Source organism: Lycium ferocissimum, chromosome 3, assembly GCF_029784015.1.
Source record: "Lycium ferocissimum isolate CSIRO_LF1 chromosome 3, AGI_CSIRO_Lferr_CH_V1, whole genome shotgun sequence".
In the NCBI taxonomy this organism is placed as follows: Eukaryota; Viridiplantae; Streptophyta; class Magnoliopsida; order Solanales; family Solanaceae; genus Lycium; species Lycium ferocissimum.
In genome coordinates, this window is record NC_081344.1 from 1,699,737 (window position 1) to 1,713,989 (window position 14,253).

Sequence of the window (14,253 nt, forward strand, 5' to 3'; positions counted from 1 at the left end):
TTTACTTAACTTTATTAGACCAGTAAACCAAAATAAAACTAGAAAACAATCCATACCTGTGGGCATAAGATAATTTTCAAACTAAAAAGTTTACTATCTCGTTCCAATCAATCTCACCAAAATAGTTACCTCCCTATGGGGCCGGGTTACCATTTTAATTAAATAACTGGACTAAATAGATGTCATTAAAAATTTAATCACTAAACTTTATGCGATTAAATAACTTAATTCCTTTCATATCAAGTACTCAAAATGCTGTGGCTATTCTTAAATACATGAAATAAAAGTACTCAAGAATGACATCTGAGAACAATTAAACTTAATCATCAACTAAAGCAGAATGTTGATTGTTATCAAAATTGGCGTACGAAGCAGAATACTGTATTGACCCATTTGAAAAATATATTTCCTATGATTAAACTAAATATTATAATATCTTTTCAAAGGCTTTAACAAGTAAACAAACACATATATAAAGCCAAGTGTTTGATTTCTAACATGACAAAATCTCAGATCAGTAAACAAAAATACATATTAAACCCGGTTTTAAAATCTAATGCATAATGGGTTGAACTGTACCTCCGAATAAATCTACTTTACTTAGTGGCTTTACAAAGAAATTTCAAAAGTTGATTGTTTTTAACTAAAATCATGTTCCAGGAAACAAAATTAACTAAGCTTAAATGATTCACGGACAAAAGCAATTAATTAGGGCATGAACTATTACTACATAAACTTACGGTATATCCCACCAATTAGCAATACAAAACACTCACCATCAGGTGTATTCGAAATCTGAAATATTACTTTCTGCTAATAAATCTTAGCATATATAAAATACTTAGAGAAACACGAGAATCAGACCAATCGAATAAAAAGAATTCCGGATTGATCAACAACCGAAAATCAAGCTTTAGAGGCAAAACTCAGACAGCAAAAGCAAACAGACAGAGAGATATTAATATATATCACTTCTGCAATATTGTCTTTATTCAGGCCCAATCAACAAGTAAACTTAGACGATTTTGGGTTACTTCAATAGGAAAACCTTCTGTTTAACAATTAGAGTATCTCTATTAAAGAAAACTTTTAAAATCCAAATAGACATGATAAGAATCCGTAGTCATATAATAATCCAGATCTCTTGCAACTATAATCACATGACGAGACACTGAACAAGATAGCTAAAGAAGGCTCTGATACCACATGTAGTATTTCGAACACATACACAGAGCCAACACAACGGAAAATTAAATCGGAACATAACTTCAGCCATCGTTATTCAAGTGTCGTGGAAATCTGTCTTTATTCTTCCACCGAATTGTAACACTAAAACAATAAGAACCCTGTAGCCTTTCACTTACGCCTATCACATTTTCGAATATCGAATCAATTGATGATGCGCGTATTTATAAGTGAGGCCAGACTCTGTGCAATAACTTTAACCCTAGTGACTTCTCCATAAAATATGGTTCCCTAGGGATTTCTAATAAAACGTTTCCTCCGATCAAGAAAACTTTCGGATATGCATAACCAATAAAATATTATTTGTTATAATTACATTTACTTGGGAGACAAAGTAAATAATTTGTGACCATAATATGTGGGCCACATAAAATTCTCATTTAAGAGATTTTATTCTTACAAGGAGGCCCTTTTTATAAAAGCTCAAGCATTTACTTTTTAGTTAAAAACCAACATCTTGAGGTTAATGTAAGATTCACTCTAGGACCTAGTGGTTTAGATAAATATTTTATGAGTTTCCCGACTGCAGTGTAATTTAATTATCATCATTTTGTTTTGGAAAATTTTCCTCCATACTAAACACACTCTAGCTGAGCTACAAACGTCATATAAAGCGACTGGTACTGTATGAAAAGAAAATTCAAGAGCTAAATGGTTTGATTTCATTTTCGTGCAAAAGATATTGAGAGTTTGGCATAAATTAGACTTTGCGTCAAGTACTATAATTATTGTTAGGATGATTATTGAAAGCTGATTAGATGCCCATTCTTAGTTTTTTTGTTCTCTTTTTAGTGTTGGTGCTCCACCTTAGTTTTATTTCTTAATGGACATTGCATCTTGGAATTTTGAGGTCCCTCATGAGGGTATTTTGATCTTTATAGATTTAACCTGACGCAATTCTATTTTACAATCTTAACTCGACAAGAAACTTAGTAATCATTGTTAATTTTAATTGATACTTATGGAGTCACTTTCTTTAATTTCTTTCCTTTTCCTTTTAAATTAAATCAGAACCACAGGATGTAGGTGCGGATTTTATTACTTTTCAACAAAATATACGTAACTAAGCAAAAGAGACCATCATTATATGCAAGGAATTCAATTTATGTATACGGATAACTTGACAATATAATTGTATCAGATTACATATCTAATTTATTAAGCTACTAATTTTGTCTGATAGTGTAAAATTTATATACATCGCAACACTATCGTTAATACTGTGATGTATAGAAATTATAACTCTTAGGGGTCGTTTGGTAGAAGGGATAAGATGGGCTGGATTATTAATCCAATGGAATTGGAATTAATCCTATGTTTGGTTGGTGGGATAATTTTTTTGATATCCCATCCAATCCCATGTAGATGGGATAAAAGGTAGGATAAGGTCTGATTAGTAATACCACATAAAGGATGGGAATAGTAATCCCATCTTATCCCACCCAATTTTGTCTACATGGGATAACTTATCCTCCTACCAAACAACCCCTTATTCAGTAGTACTTTTTGTTGAAGAACAGTGCTAAATCGAGCTGGCAATAGAGGTGTAGAAGTCTAGCTCTTTTTTTGGCCAAGAAATCTGCGATGTGTCCTCATAATGAACCAAGTATTTTATTGCTACTTCTATTGACAAAAAAATCTGCGAGGTGTGTCATCATAAACAAATATTTCATAGCTTCTGCAAATTACATTATTTCTACGTAGTGTTGTCGTCTTCTCTAAGAACCATGTTTGGATGAGCTTATAAGCCGTAAGCTATATGTTAGAAATCCTAACTTATAATTTTTGATTTATTCGTGTTATTTTGACTTAAAATTAAGTACTTAAAGCATTTTTTTTTATCTTATCAAACACTATAAAAATATTTAAAAAATATTTTGATTTAAAAATACTTAAAATAAGCCAATCCAAACAGGCTCTAAGTGAAGCAGCTCCAACCTACATAATTTGTACTAATATTGAAGTGAAAATGACATTAAAGGAGCTTTTTTTTTTTTTTTTTTTGTGAAAACGTCAAAGAGTACCATGTGTAAAATAATATTAGAGGATTATTTTCTTAATATCAAGAGTGAAATAATATTAAAGATATATTTTTTAAGTAGCACGGGTGAAATAATTGAGGTACCACCCGGTCATCATTTTCTTAGGTGAATGCATCTCTTTGTAGAAGAGTCGTTATTCACGTCACTTTTAAATTCAATTGATGACGATCTTGTCGTATTTTAAAGAAGTGTTATAATCTAAAAGCTATCAGTCTTTTGAAACAATCAGTCAGTTTTCTCACTTCTTTTTGATGTAAAACCGCTCTCAGTTTCCTCTAATTTCCAAACAGATCCATCAGTGTTCAAAGTCGAAAAGTTAAATGAGGAGGAGTAAGCAACTAGTTTATCATGTTAACTTTCTTTAAAATAAATTGAACGAATTGATGTTGTAGACTAAAACAAGTTAACACTCTTTTAAAAAGTTTTGGTGTCTTCCACTCACACCTTTACGTTACCTTCCAACTAGCCGAGACCACGGAAGCAATTATTATTACAAAGTTCAGTATCATCATTGTTCTGTAGGATTCAGATAAATATAATATTAAGAGTTAAAAATAAAAACAAAAACAAAAAACAAAAAATTTGACCAACCTAGCCCGGTTGAGCTCACCAAGCTAAGAACCAGTTCCGTTGCATGTTAGTGCCGCTTCGACCAAGCACTAACCTGCCATGGCAAGTTTAAGGGCAGGTCGGCACTTGTGCCTAACCGGACCGCATAGTGTATGGAGTAAGTTTGAAAATGGGCATATTACACTGAAAAATTGTTGTCACTCTTGAATTTCTTAATTCTTTGGCCATGATGATTACGACACAGAAAAACATTTTCACATGTTTGAACTATTCAGGAATGATGACATCATCCTGCTAATTACACGTCAATCACTATATCCTTTTTTATTTGTAACAGCAATCTTATATTTAAAATTTACTAGATAGTCCGACTGATTTAGATGCGCATCAGATATGATCAATTTAAAGAGGAAGTGTTCCTATGAAGTTGTTGTACCATTCAAAAATTCGAATTCGAGATCTCCAATATTTTAGTTTGAAGGGATCTCATTCATTTTACCACCGCATCTATTGGAGAGAGGAAATCACTGTATTGACTATATATTATTTGCAAGATTTTCTTATTACTACTATTTCTATGTAATTGGTTTAATGATTGAACAACTTTGGTGGTGTTATCCTCTGTGTCGAAATCTCTCTGGTTCATCGTGATAATATTGCTATTTGGTTGATGATCAATTGTTATTATAATTCAAATACAGTTCCATAAACTCAATCATGGATTCCTTCATAGATTCCACTAATTATATCACTCATCCGTGAAAAGATCCTCTATGGTACAGATTTATATGGACTGAAATAAGCAGTAGCCCAAAGAAACGGGAAGTCAAAAGGACATGAAATAAATAAAATTAAAGAGACAAAATTGAAGGCAAAAAGCTAAATCCCTATGACTCTCTTTGCTAGAGTACTATGTGTCACATGAGCTAATTATACATGGCTGTTAATATTTTTGGTTAATTAAGCAGCCAACTGTGTAGCAGACTGTCCTACTTTTTTTGGGTTCTAGAACCTATCTTGATAGAGTTATTAAGACTTATAAATGACTCGAAACTATATAACCATGAGCTTAAATAAATTCGATCAGATTCATGATTCTCTAGAGACGGGATTTTACCGAACTGAACTAAAGGGTTTTCTTATCGATAGATACGATAAAGAGAAACGATTACTTTTGTACCCTAATGCGCGAGTCTTGCCACACACCATATATATATATATATATATATATATATATATATATATATATATATATATATATATATATATATATATATATATATATATATGTTCAATTTAAATATATCGATCGTCATGTATCATTCGTTATTGTCCAAAGAAGAAGAATATGTAGGAATTACAGAATGATACATAATTGAATACATAAGTTAACTCCTTAAATTTGTCTGAAAATGTCATCGACACATTTTATAAAAGTTCAGTAAAAATTTATTTCAAGGACTAATCCAACTCTTATTTATTTACTAACTTACTTTCTGTATTTACTATTTATTTACTTATTTACTTACTAATGAAATCATGATATAATGAAATTTTAAATCATAGATTTACCAAGTATGGAATCTATATGATGAGCATTAATTTGGATAGAAAGGGAATAAGCAAAGATAGTTGTAGTAGTAGAATGTAACACAACTATGATCTCATACCCTTGTAAATTAAAATGTCACAGTCACAATATATTTTAATGTTTACCATCAGCATGCACTAATTAACCAATATTATTCTTTAGCTTAAACATTAGTTTTAGAAGATTTAACGAATCAGAACTGTATTCCTACTAATTAATTATATGAATCATCTTCCACTTGCATGTAAGGTAGAGATATATTCTTCCTTCATTTTTTCCCTATTATTTTTTGGGGCGCGAATCAAGTAAGAATATGTTAAAAGGTGTGGTGAAAATTGAACCTTAATAGGATCAGCCTCCTCTCCATTACCCTCTCAACCTCTCTCTCCATTTCGGCAAGTACACATTTAGATAAGAGACATGTGTCCGATTATTACACTAACAAGTATCATAACCATAGTTAAGTGACTAATTTTTGAAAAAGTACATCAACTTTGGAAAGAAAAAGATATTCCCCACAATTTTTGGTACCCATTAATATCATTTATTTCATCTTATATAATAATATTTAAATGTTAAAATGTACACCTAACAAGAATCCCCACTGCCATTGAAGCACTCTCTGGCACGTGTTCTGGATTCTCCAATTTAGTGAAGTGGGCTTACCTTGAAACGGATTCCAATGTGATAGCTTTTGCCTTCCCTGCTCGCTCTGTTTTTTATTCGGAACCCAGTTTCACCACTCTATCTCACTATGCCCACCCTGCTGGAGAAGATTACTGGACCACTCTCCCGTATTACTACCTTGTTTTGTTGTGCCAAAAGGAACGAAAAGCGTTCTTTGCTGCTAATCTGGTAGCCATTTTGAAATATTATGTTGAGAAAACAAAAAAGGGAAAAATATCAATGTTGACAAAAACCATAAAATAAAATAACTGGAAAAAAAAAAAAAAAAAACAAGCCTAGAGGTCATCAGCCGTGTTTGAAGGAAAAAAATCTATTTTGATTTTTTAAGAATATTCTTTAATCTTTTTTTTTTCGGTGAAAAGAAACATTGTTAAAAACCAAAAATGCTTTTGAAAATTATTGTTTATCAGGCTAAACAAACATGTTATTAGGTTCATGTTCGACAATTTTAACATTTAAATAGGAGTATTATATAAGATGAAATTAATGGGTACCAAAAATTTGTGGGGAATATCTTTTTCTTTCCAAAGTTGGAGCGTACTTTTCCAAAAATTATTCACTTAACTATGGTTATGATATTTGTTAGTGTAATAAAATCTTGACTTTTAAAAATTAAATAGAACACATGTTTGTTATCTAAATGTATACTTGCCGAAATGGAGAGAAAAGGTAATGAAGAGGAGCCGGATCCCTTATATCTCATCTTACAATTTCTCTTGTGTTTTCTTGTAGCTAAGCTCATCTTTTCTTTTGCCAAAAATCAACAAAAAAATAAATAAATGATAGAACATAAAATTCTTCTCCTATTTTAAATACTTGATATATTAACTAAAAATCACAAATAATGTGAGCCTTCTCCTCAGTACCTGATTTGAAGAGTCAATGAGAGAGTAGTCGTAAACAAACGAAGACAGGAAATTAAAATGTAGTAGGACAGCAATATCCAAGCTATTACAGTTATATATTTAGACAAAATATCGACCAGAATGTTGGCTTCTTTGAAAATGTGTTGCATTGGTACCCTAAGTACTCCTATAAGATCATTAAACAAAGGCATGCATTTGACAAGGATATATGAGTATTTATTATTTACTCCAATCAGCGTAGAACTAGCATACTTATAAATCAAGAAATTTTGCTTATGCAGTAAAAGTAGAGGCAAGGTATTTGAAGAAACAAAGTATCCAACCGCCAATTATGATTTCTAAAAATACTCCTATCTAGAAGTACTATCGTTTTCATCCAATGCTGTCAAAACAATTATTAGCTAAGCCACACAATATAATTTACCCATTATTATTTGTGGGAACACTATTTTATCAACAAATAAAAAGACAGGTTAATCAAAGAGTTATTAATCTACAAGTCTCGTCCTATTATTATTCATGCAATATAATAGGAAATTTAAAACCAAACACCATTAGTATGAGTAAGTGATTAGCAAGTGGCACACTAACTATAAGTACTTTTACTTTAGTTTACATCAGCAAATTTCATAATCTTAAAAACCACAACTATTTATTTATGGTACAATAATAGTACCACTATTGAAAGTCCGATGTATGGCACCACAGTTTCGACCGATCACCGGCTTCGAAATGCCACATTTTTTTAGTGACGATAGCACTGGTGGGGTCCATGTTAAAAATAGGGTCCCACCACCATATCCCATTTGATTAAATGTTGCATCAGCATAGCACTAAAAATTTTACCTTTAAATTTCGTTTTGGTAGTATTCAAATCACTTTATACCACTAGGAGGATATATGGGGGAAAAAACAAAAATTTCTTCAGCAAAATTCCCCTAGTGGGACTCTCTCAACACGTTTAATATGTTCCATCAAATGCACCTCAAAAAGAATTTTCTCGGCTATAGTAATTGCTTATCTTTTCTGTTCCACCCTTATTTTGTTTCAAAAAGAATGCTATCAGTCTTTTTACTCGAACATAATTTCATTTTCAATTTTTTATTTTATCGACGTAGTTCTATAGCCACAAAAATGTTATATATCACACAATAACATTTTAACACCACAATTTAAGATATTTTTCTTTCTTTCTTAAACAATCTATTAGTTTCAAGTCAAATTTCACCACACAAATGTCACGATCCAAGCATATCGTATGTATTGTTCGCTGGGCCAACATATGTCACATGATTATCCCTCGCCATCATCGAGTTTACAAAAGCCCATACTGTATGAACTTATTATAAAACTATTCACTTTCCTCTCTTTTCCCGATGTGAGATCTGCCTACGGTATTATATGCACCTCTTCTTCAGAAGCTTCCCAACTTAGAAGCCTGCTAGTCCTTCTCTGTGACCATCCTCATTAGCCCGCCTTACATCATGGGCATCAAAATAAATTGGAATCAATTTATGTGAACCTTTTCGGAGTACGAGAGTCAAATTTTATAACTTTGACCGTAAATTTTGACATAGATTTATCAGGTTTGTAAAAATAAAATTTATATATTTAGAAACTAAATAAAAAGTACTACTATATGTCATAATAATTTATAATTTAGAAAAACTGTAAGAAATATATGATCAAGGAACCACCTCGTAGACTCCCCAAATAATAATGGGTTCACATAAATTAAAACAGAGGGAGTATTAACTTTCATATGCTATACCTGACTTAGTAACCTGGCACTGTGTTAAAAAAAAATTGTTCAGTCAGTATGTAAAACTTAAATCCTGTATACACACTATATATACTAGAAACTTACTGGCATCCCATGTTTATAAATATACCAATATAGATGCATGACATGTAAAAGAGAGTGCAAATTATACTCACAGGTGAGAGAAAGCATATTCGCACACGCGTAAAACTCATACAAATTAATTTATTTATTTCTCTTAATCCAATATATGGATAACAAAAATGTCCTTGCCATTTTGTGTTGCCTTTTGCCAATGTTGTCTATAAATACATTGGTCCCTCACTTCATTTCCTTAGGAAAAACACAAGTAGTTCCTCTAAGTGTTCTCCTCCTTTTTCTCTTTGAGTTCTTCTCTTAATTCTCCAAACATCATTAATAAAAGTGAAATTATGGAAAATAAAGGAGGATGTTTAAGCAGTTTCTTCCAAAGTGCAAAGCCTTACATAGCAATGATCTCTTTGCAATTTGGTTATGCTGGGATGAATGTTATAACCAAAGTTTCCCTTAACGGAGGAATGAGTCATTATGTTTTGGTTGTTTACAGACATGCCTTTGCTACTTTAGCTATTGCTCCTTTTGCTCTTGTTCTTGAAAGGTAGTAATTAATTTTCACCAAAAAAAAAGTCCTTAAACTTATGTTACCATTCTTGATTATTTATTGCTTATTGTCTTTTTTTATTTGTTACAGAAAACTCAGACCAAAGATGACTTTCATGATGTTCTTGCAAATATTTGTATTGGGTCTTCTAGGGTGAGTGCCTCTCTTAACTATCAGAAAATGACTAATTTCCGGGTGTTCCCTCGGAATTTGGCTCGTCGATAAAGGGTTTCGGACGAAAAACGTTACTGTCGAGCCAAATTCATATGGAAAAGTTCCCGTTGGAAAATAGTGATTTTCTAATATGATCTATCCTTCTATTCATAAAACTCAAATCTTAGATTATTTTACATGAGTTTAAGTTCTATACGCGAACGGAACAATCAATACATTTATATTATCACATCGCTTAAAATGTAATGATAGGTAATTCTCGATGATAAAGCAGGAATCATTGTAACATGGTAAAAGAAATAACGTAACTAACCTGCTATCATAATCCATAAGTTTAACTATACTGATAATATAAAAAATCTTAGACGTCTAGTGTATATAACTTATTCTCTTTCTACATATGTAAAAGATTCTAAATCTATATATCATTTGATTCAAACAGGCCAGTGATTGATCAAAACTTCTACTATGCTGGACTTAAGTTTACATCTCCAACATTCTCATGTGCCATGAGCAACATGCTTCCTGCAATGACATTTGTCATGGCTGTCCTTTGCAGGTAAATATTATGTTAAAATATTCTGCATATTCCAATTATTCTTTTTGTGTTTTTTCCTTCAAAATTTGGTACTAATGAATAAAACTTTGAATGTAGAATGGAGAAGGTGCATATTAAAAAGTTGAGATGCCAAGCAAAGGTGATAGGTACAATTGTGACAGTGGCTGGAGCCATGTTAATGACATTGTACAAAGGACATGTTATTAATTTGGTATGGTCAAATAATGTTCACACAAATACTTCTAATGTTCCTCAAGCCAATGAAGCAACTGATAAAGATTGGTTCAAAGGTTCAATGCTTCTCATTGGAGCCACTTTTGCCTGGGCTTCTTTCTTTATACTTCAGGTTTGAAAAACACCTAAAACTCATCTCCCTTTTTTCAAGGCGAGTTTAAGTTCTGTGTACTGACAATTTAAAAAATATTTGTTTGTTAATAGGCAATTACAATGAGGAAGTACACTGCTCCTCTGTCTCTAACTACACTTGTTTGCTTCATGGGAACTCTACAATCTATTGCTGTCACCTTAGTGATGGAGCACAAACCCTCTGCTTGGGCTATTGGTTTTGACATGAACCTTCTTGCTGCTGCCTATGCTGTATGTTTCTTTCTTTATTCCTCAACCCTTACTACTCAGTATGTTGAGAATATAATTAAGTACATAAAAGTGTGCTCCCCCTAACAGGTTAGGTTCTTAGATGAATTGGCCATACACTTTAACATGTCCTGTGTTCGTGTATCAAAGCCACCCTTTATTAAAAAAAAAAAAAAAAAAGAATTTTGACGTATTCGAATCATTTTTTTTTTTTTTTTGGAAAAATCAAGTCCCCAAATGAAGGAACATGTTGAGAATATAATTATGATTTGTTATTATAAAATTTCAGGGTATTGTATCATCAAGCCTTGCATACTATGTTCAAGGTCTTGTAATGGAGAAAAGAGGGCCTGTCTTTGTGACTGCTTTTAGTCCCTTGATGATGATCATTGTTGCCATCATGGGCTCTTTCATTCTTGCTGAGAAAATCTATCTTGGAGGGTAATTATCTCATACTCTCTTTATCTATTTTACATGTCATTTTTTTGTCCGTAATATGACACCTTTCTGTCTTTGAAAAATTTTTACTTTTAATTTTTGTCGTTTAATGGAACATTTTCTTATAGCCATAGAAATATTATTACACGTGTCAGAAATCTTTGTTTCTTTCTTAAACAATGTTAAACTGATCCTTTGTTTTGCATTTTTTTATATTTGGATTTCAGTGTGCTTGGAGCAGTGCTAATTGTAGCCGGGCTATATTCAGTTTTATGGGGAAAATACAAGGAGTACCAAGAGAAGGAAATTGAGGGTGCAATTCTTGAATCAGTGAAGGGAGTTACAGAGAATAACCAAATGATGACGTTAGAAGACAAAGTAAATGACATAGAAATGCAAAAAAGTGAGGTAGCCATTGGTGTTCCAATGTCACAGCCCCCCATGTTGGCAAAGGAAGCTCCAAAAGCTTGATTTAAGAAAAAGGAATTAATGAGAGAAGAATAAAAACAGGGTTTATGAGGGGCAATTTTAATCCACCCTTTTATGAGTATTTTGCTGTATCCCTTTTTATGTAATGGGGAAATAATGGAGTCGTTATGTAATTTTTCGGCGTTGTCTAATATATATTAGTTCCGGAGTATATTATGAAAAAATTTGAGCTCGTTTTCTGGAGAATATTTAAATTATACGGCAAGGTTTCCAATGTATACTCTGATTCAATCAAATTCATTTTCGTAAATTATAAGTTGTTTAAAAATTTGTAGTTTTAACGACAAAAGTGATAATTTGGTTAAATCATAACGTAACGAGGCACGGAGGCAGGGTCACAAGAGCGACGAAGTTTGCTATATTCTCATGCTTCACAATTCACACAAACCCAAGCTAGAAAGCTTGTCGAAACTCGAAAGTTAAATCATATCATATCATATGGATATAGAAAATCCGTAAATATAAGCTCAATAAAAAGGAACTGGAAAGGCTTGAACGTTCTAACAGATCACTTCCAAGGACTGGATCGATCAGTTATAATTCAAACCAATTAGTTTCTGTTTAATTTACTTAATGCGTCACAAGCATTGCATTATCATTGTTTTGCTCTGTGTTAAGGGCACAATTTAAAGAACAGTTTATTATAGTGACATAATATGCATTCATACTGATCAGACGATCATATTGACGACAAAGGGTCCTAAGAAACTCAGGAAAAAAAATCAAGATATTTTTATCTTTTCATTTTAGATTTGGTAGTATGTAAATATAGTTATTTCCTCTGTATTGACACAACCAAAATTGCTATTTGTGTGAAACAAGGAATCTAAAAAAGAAGAGAGGCGTCTATAAATGAGAGTGTACCACTTGAAATGTTCTGTCATATCTCTGGAAACTATTCAATCCATATATGAATTTCACAAAAAAAATTAAATGATGGTGTCTTTTAATTGTGGTTGTCACTTCAAAACAGTTACTACTTACAAGCAATAGACAGATGAGAAACATGTATTTCTTTATAAAATGACGGAGTTGGCCATAAAGTTATCTACCTTTAAACTTGTTGCAGGTTAATAAAAGACAAGTTGATGTCAGTAAGTACAATTACGGATTTAAATGGCGTTTTCACTCTAAATTCCATTTCTTTGTCCCTGTATTATATTTGGTACCTCAAAACAAGTGTATGCCACAAGTGTACGCATGGAGCTTTAAGCTTTTTACATGTCACAACCAGTGGCGGAGCCAGGATTTTCATCGAGGGGTTTCAAAAATTCTAAAAGGTAAATACACAAAGAAGTCAGGGGGTTCAACATCTACTATATATACATAACAAAAACAATTTTAACTTTGAAAATACACTGTAATTTTTTGCCGAGGGGGTTCGGATGAAACCCCTGGAGCCAATGTGGCTCCGCCCCTGGTCACAACAGTACACCAAAAGAAGCTTTTAGTGACAATATATTTTCCTTTTAGTGGCAATAGTTATTACCACAAAAACATTTATCAACAATTGGTTAATGTCATTAGATCCAAGGTCGCTAAAGCCTTTAGCGGCATCTATTGTTAAGGCTAAAGTTTGGTATTGTCGATAATAATTGATTCTAGAAAATAATTAGCGGCAATTAAGTTATTGCTGCAAATTAATTGCCGCTAAAAGCATATTTTGTTGCAGTGCAAGAGTTAGAGCACTCCAAGAGGCGGATTCAAAATTTCGAGTTAATGGATTCTAGATAACTTATTCATACATATTAATATATATTAAGTGAATTTCTAAACACAAAAGCAGGATTAATTTTGACCGAAGCTATTGAATTCTGTCAAACTCATAGCTAGAACTCTAACTTCGCCCTAGCCGTTGTAGGTAAGCATATGCAGAATCATGATAAATCTAATTGTTTTCTACTCAAGTTAAAATTGCTACTGAAGCCGTTGTAGGTAAGTGTATGCAGAATCATGGTAAATCTAATTGCTTTCTACTCAGGTTAATATTAAATTTATAAAGGGTTACAAAATCAATTGACTCGTCGTTATACAGAAAAGATAAATTGCATTTAGACGGAAAAAGTAGTAATGTTGCAAGCTGGCTGGAAAGATCCCATTTCGTGTAACCTAAGAAATTCCATCCCCCAACACCAATAATTCCATGCATTTTAATAAAGAAAATTTCAGTGATATATTAATGAAGGCACTTTCACAAAGCTAAACTGGAATAGATCTTGGAGTCCAATGGACAAAAGCAACAAAATTATATCTGTGTTATGGGACAACAAATTTTGCTTATGCAACTCGAAATTCCAACAATATCCATTCACAACACTACAAAAAAAAAAAAAAAAAAAAAAAAAGGTCAATTGTTTTTGTTATGTAGTTAGGGAAAATACCACCTCTTTGATTCATCAAAAGCTTTTTCTTTGTATAATACTAAAAAGAAAGTAAAAAAGAATAAGAATAAGAAAAGAAGCATACGCTTTGTTTAGATGTAACAAAATTGCTGATATATATTAAACAACCTTTTAGGTTACTCCGTATCTCAATCAGCAATAGACCTTTGATTTGTCACATCATACATATTCAAAGCGGTGAATAAGGAAAAACT

The 14,253-nt window shown here is 32.1% G+C and overlaps 1 protein-coding gene across 1 annotated transcript; it reads left to right on the forward strand.

The window, feature by feature from the left end:
- Positions 1 to 9,104: 9,104 nt before the first annotated feature.
- Positions 9,105 to 11,650, forward strand: LOC132050817 (WAT1-related protein At5g07050-like). The gene is made up of 7 exons (XM_059442171.1): positions 9,105 to 9,400; positions 9,494 to 9,556; positions 10,020 to 10,136; positions 10,233 to 10,482; positions 10,575 to 10,733; positions 11,020 to 11,171; positions 11,396 to 11,650. Exons 1-7 carry the CDS (start codon positions 9,195 to 9,197, stop codon positions 11,637 to 11,639), a joined length of 1,191 nt encoding a protein of 396 aa, XP_059298154.1. The 5' UTR covers positions 9,105 to 9,194; the 3' UTR covers positions 11,640 to 11,650.
- The last annotated feature ends 2,603 nt before the right edge of the window (positions 11,651 to 14,253 follow it).

Coding starts and splice junctions, on each gene's coding strand:
- LOC132050817 (XM_059442171.1), top strand. CDS start 9,195: ATGGAAAATAAAGGAGGATGTTTAAGCAGTTTCTTCCAAAGTGCAAAG. Junction 10,483..10,574: donor CTTCTTTCTTTATACTTCAG/GTTTGAAAAACA, acceptor GTTTGTTAATAG/GCAATTACAATGAGGAAGTA. Junction 11,172..11,395: donor GAGAAAATCTATCTTGGAGG/GTAATTATCTCA, acceptor TTTGGATTTCAG/TGTGCTTGGAGCAGTGCTAA.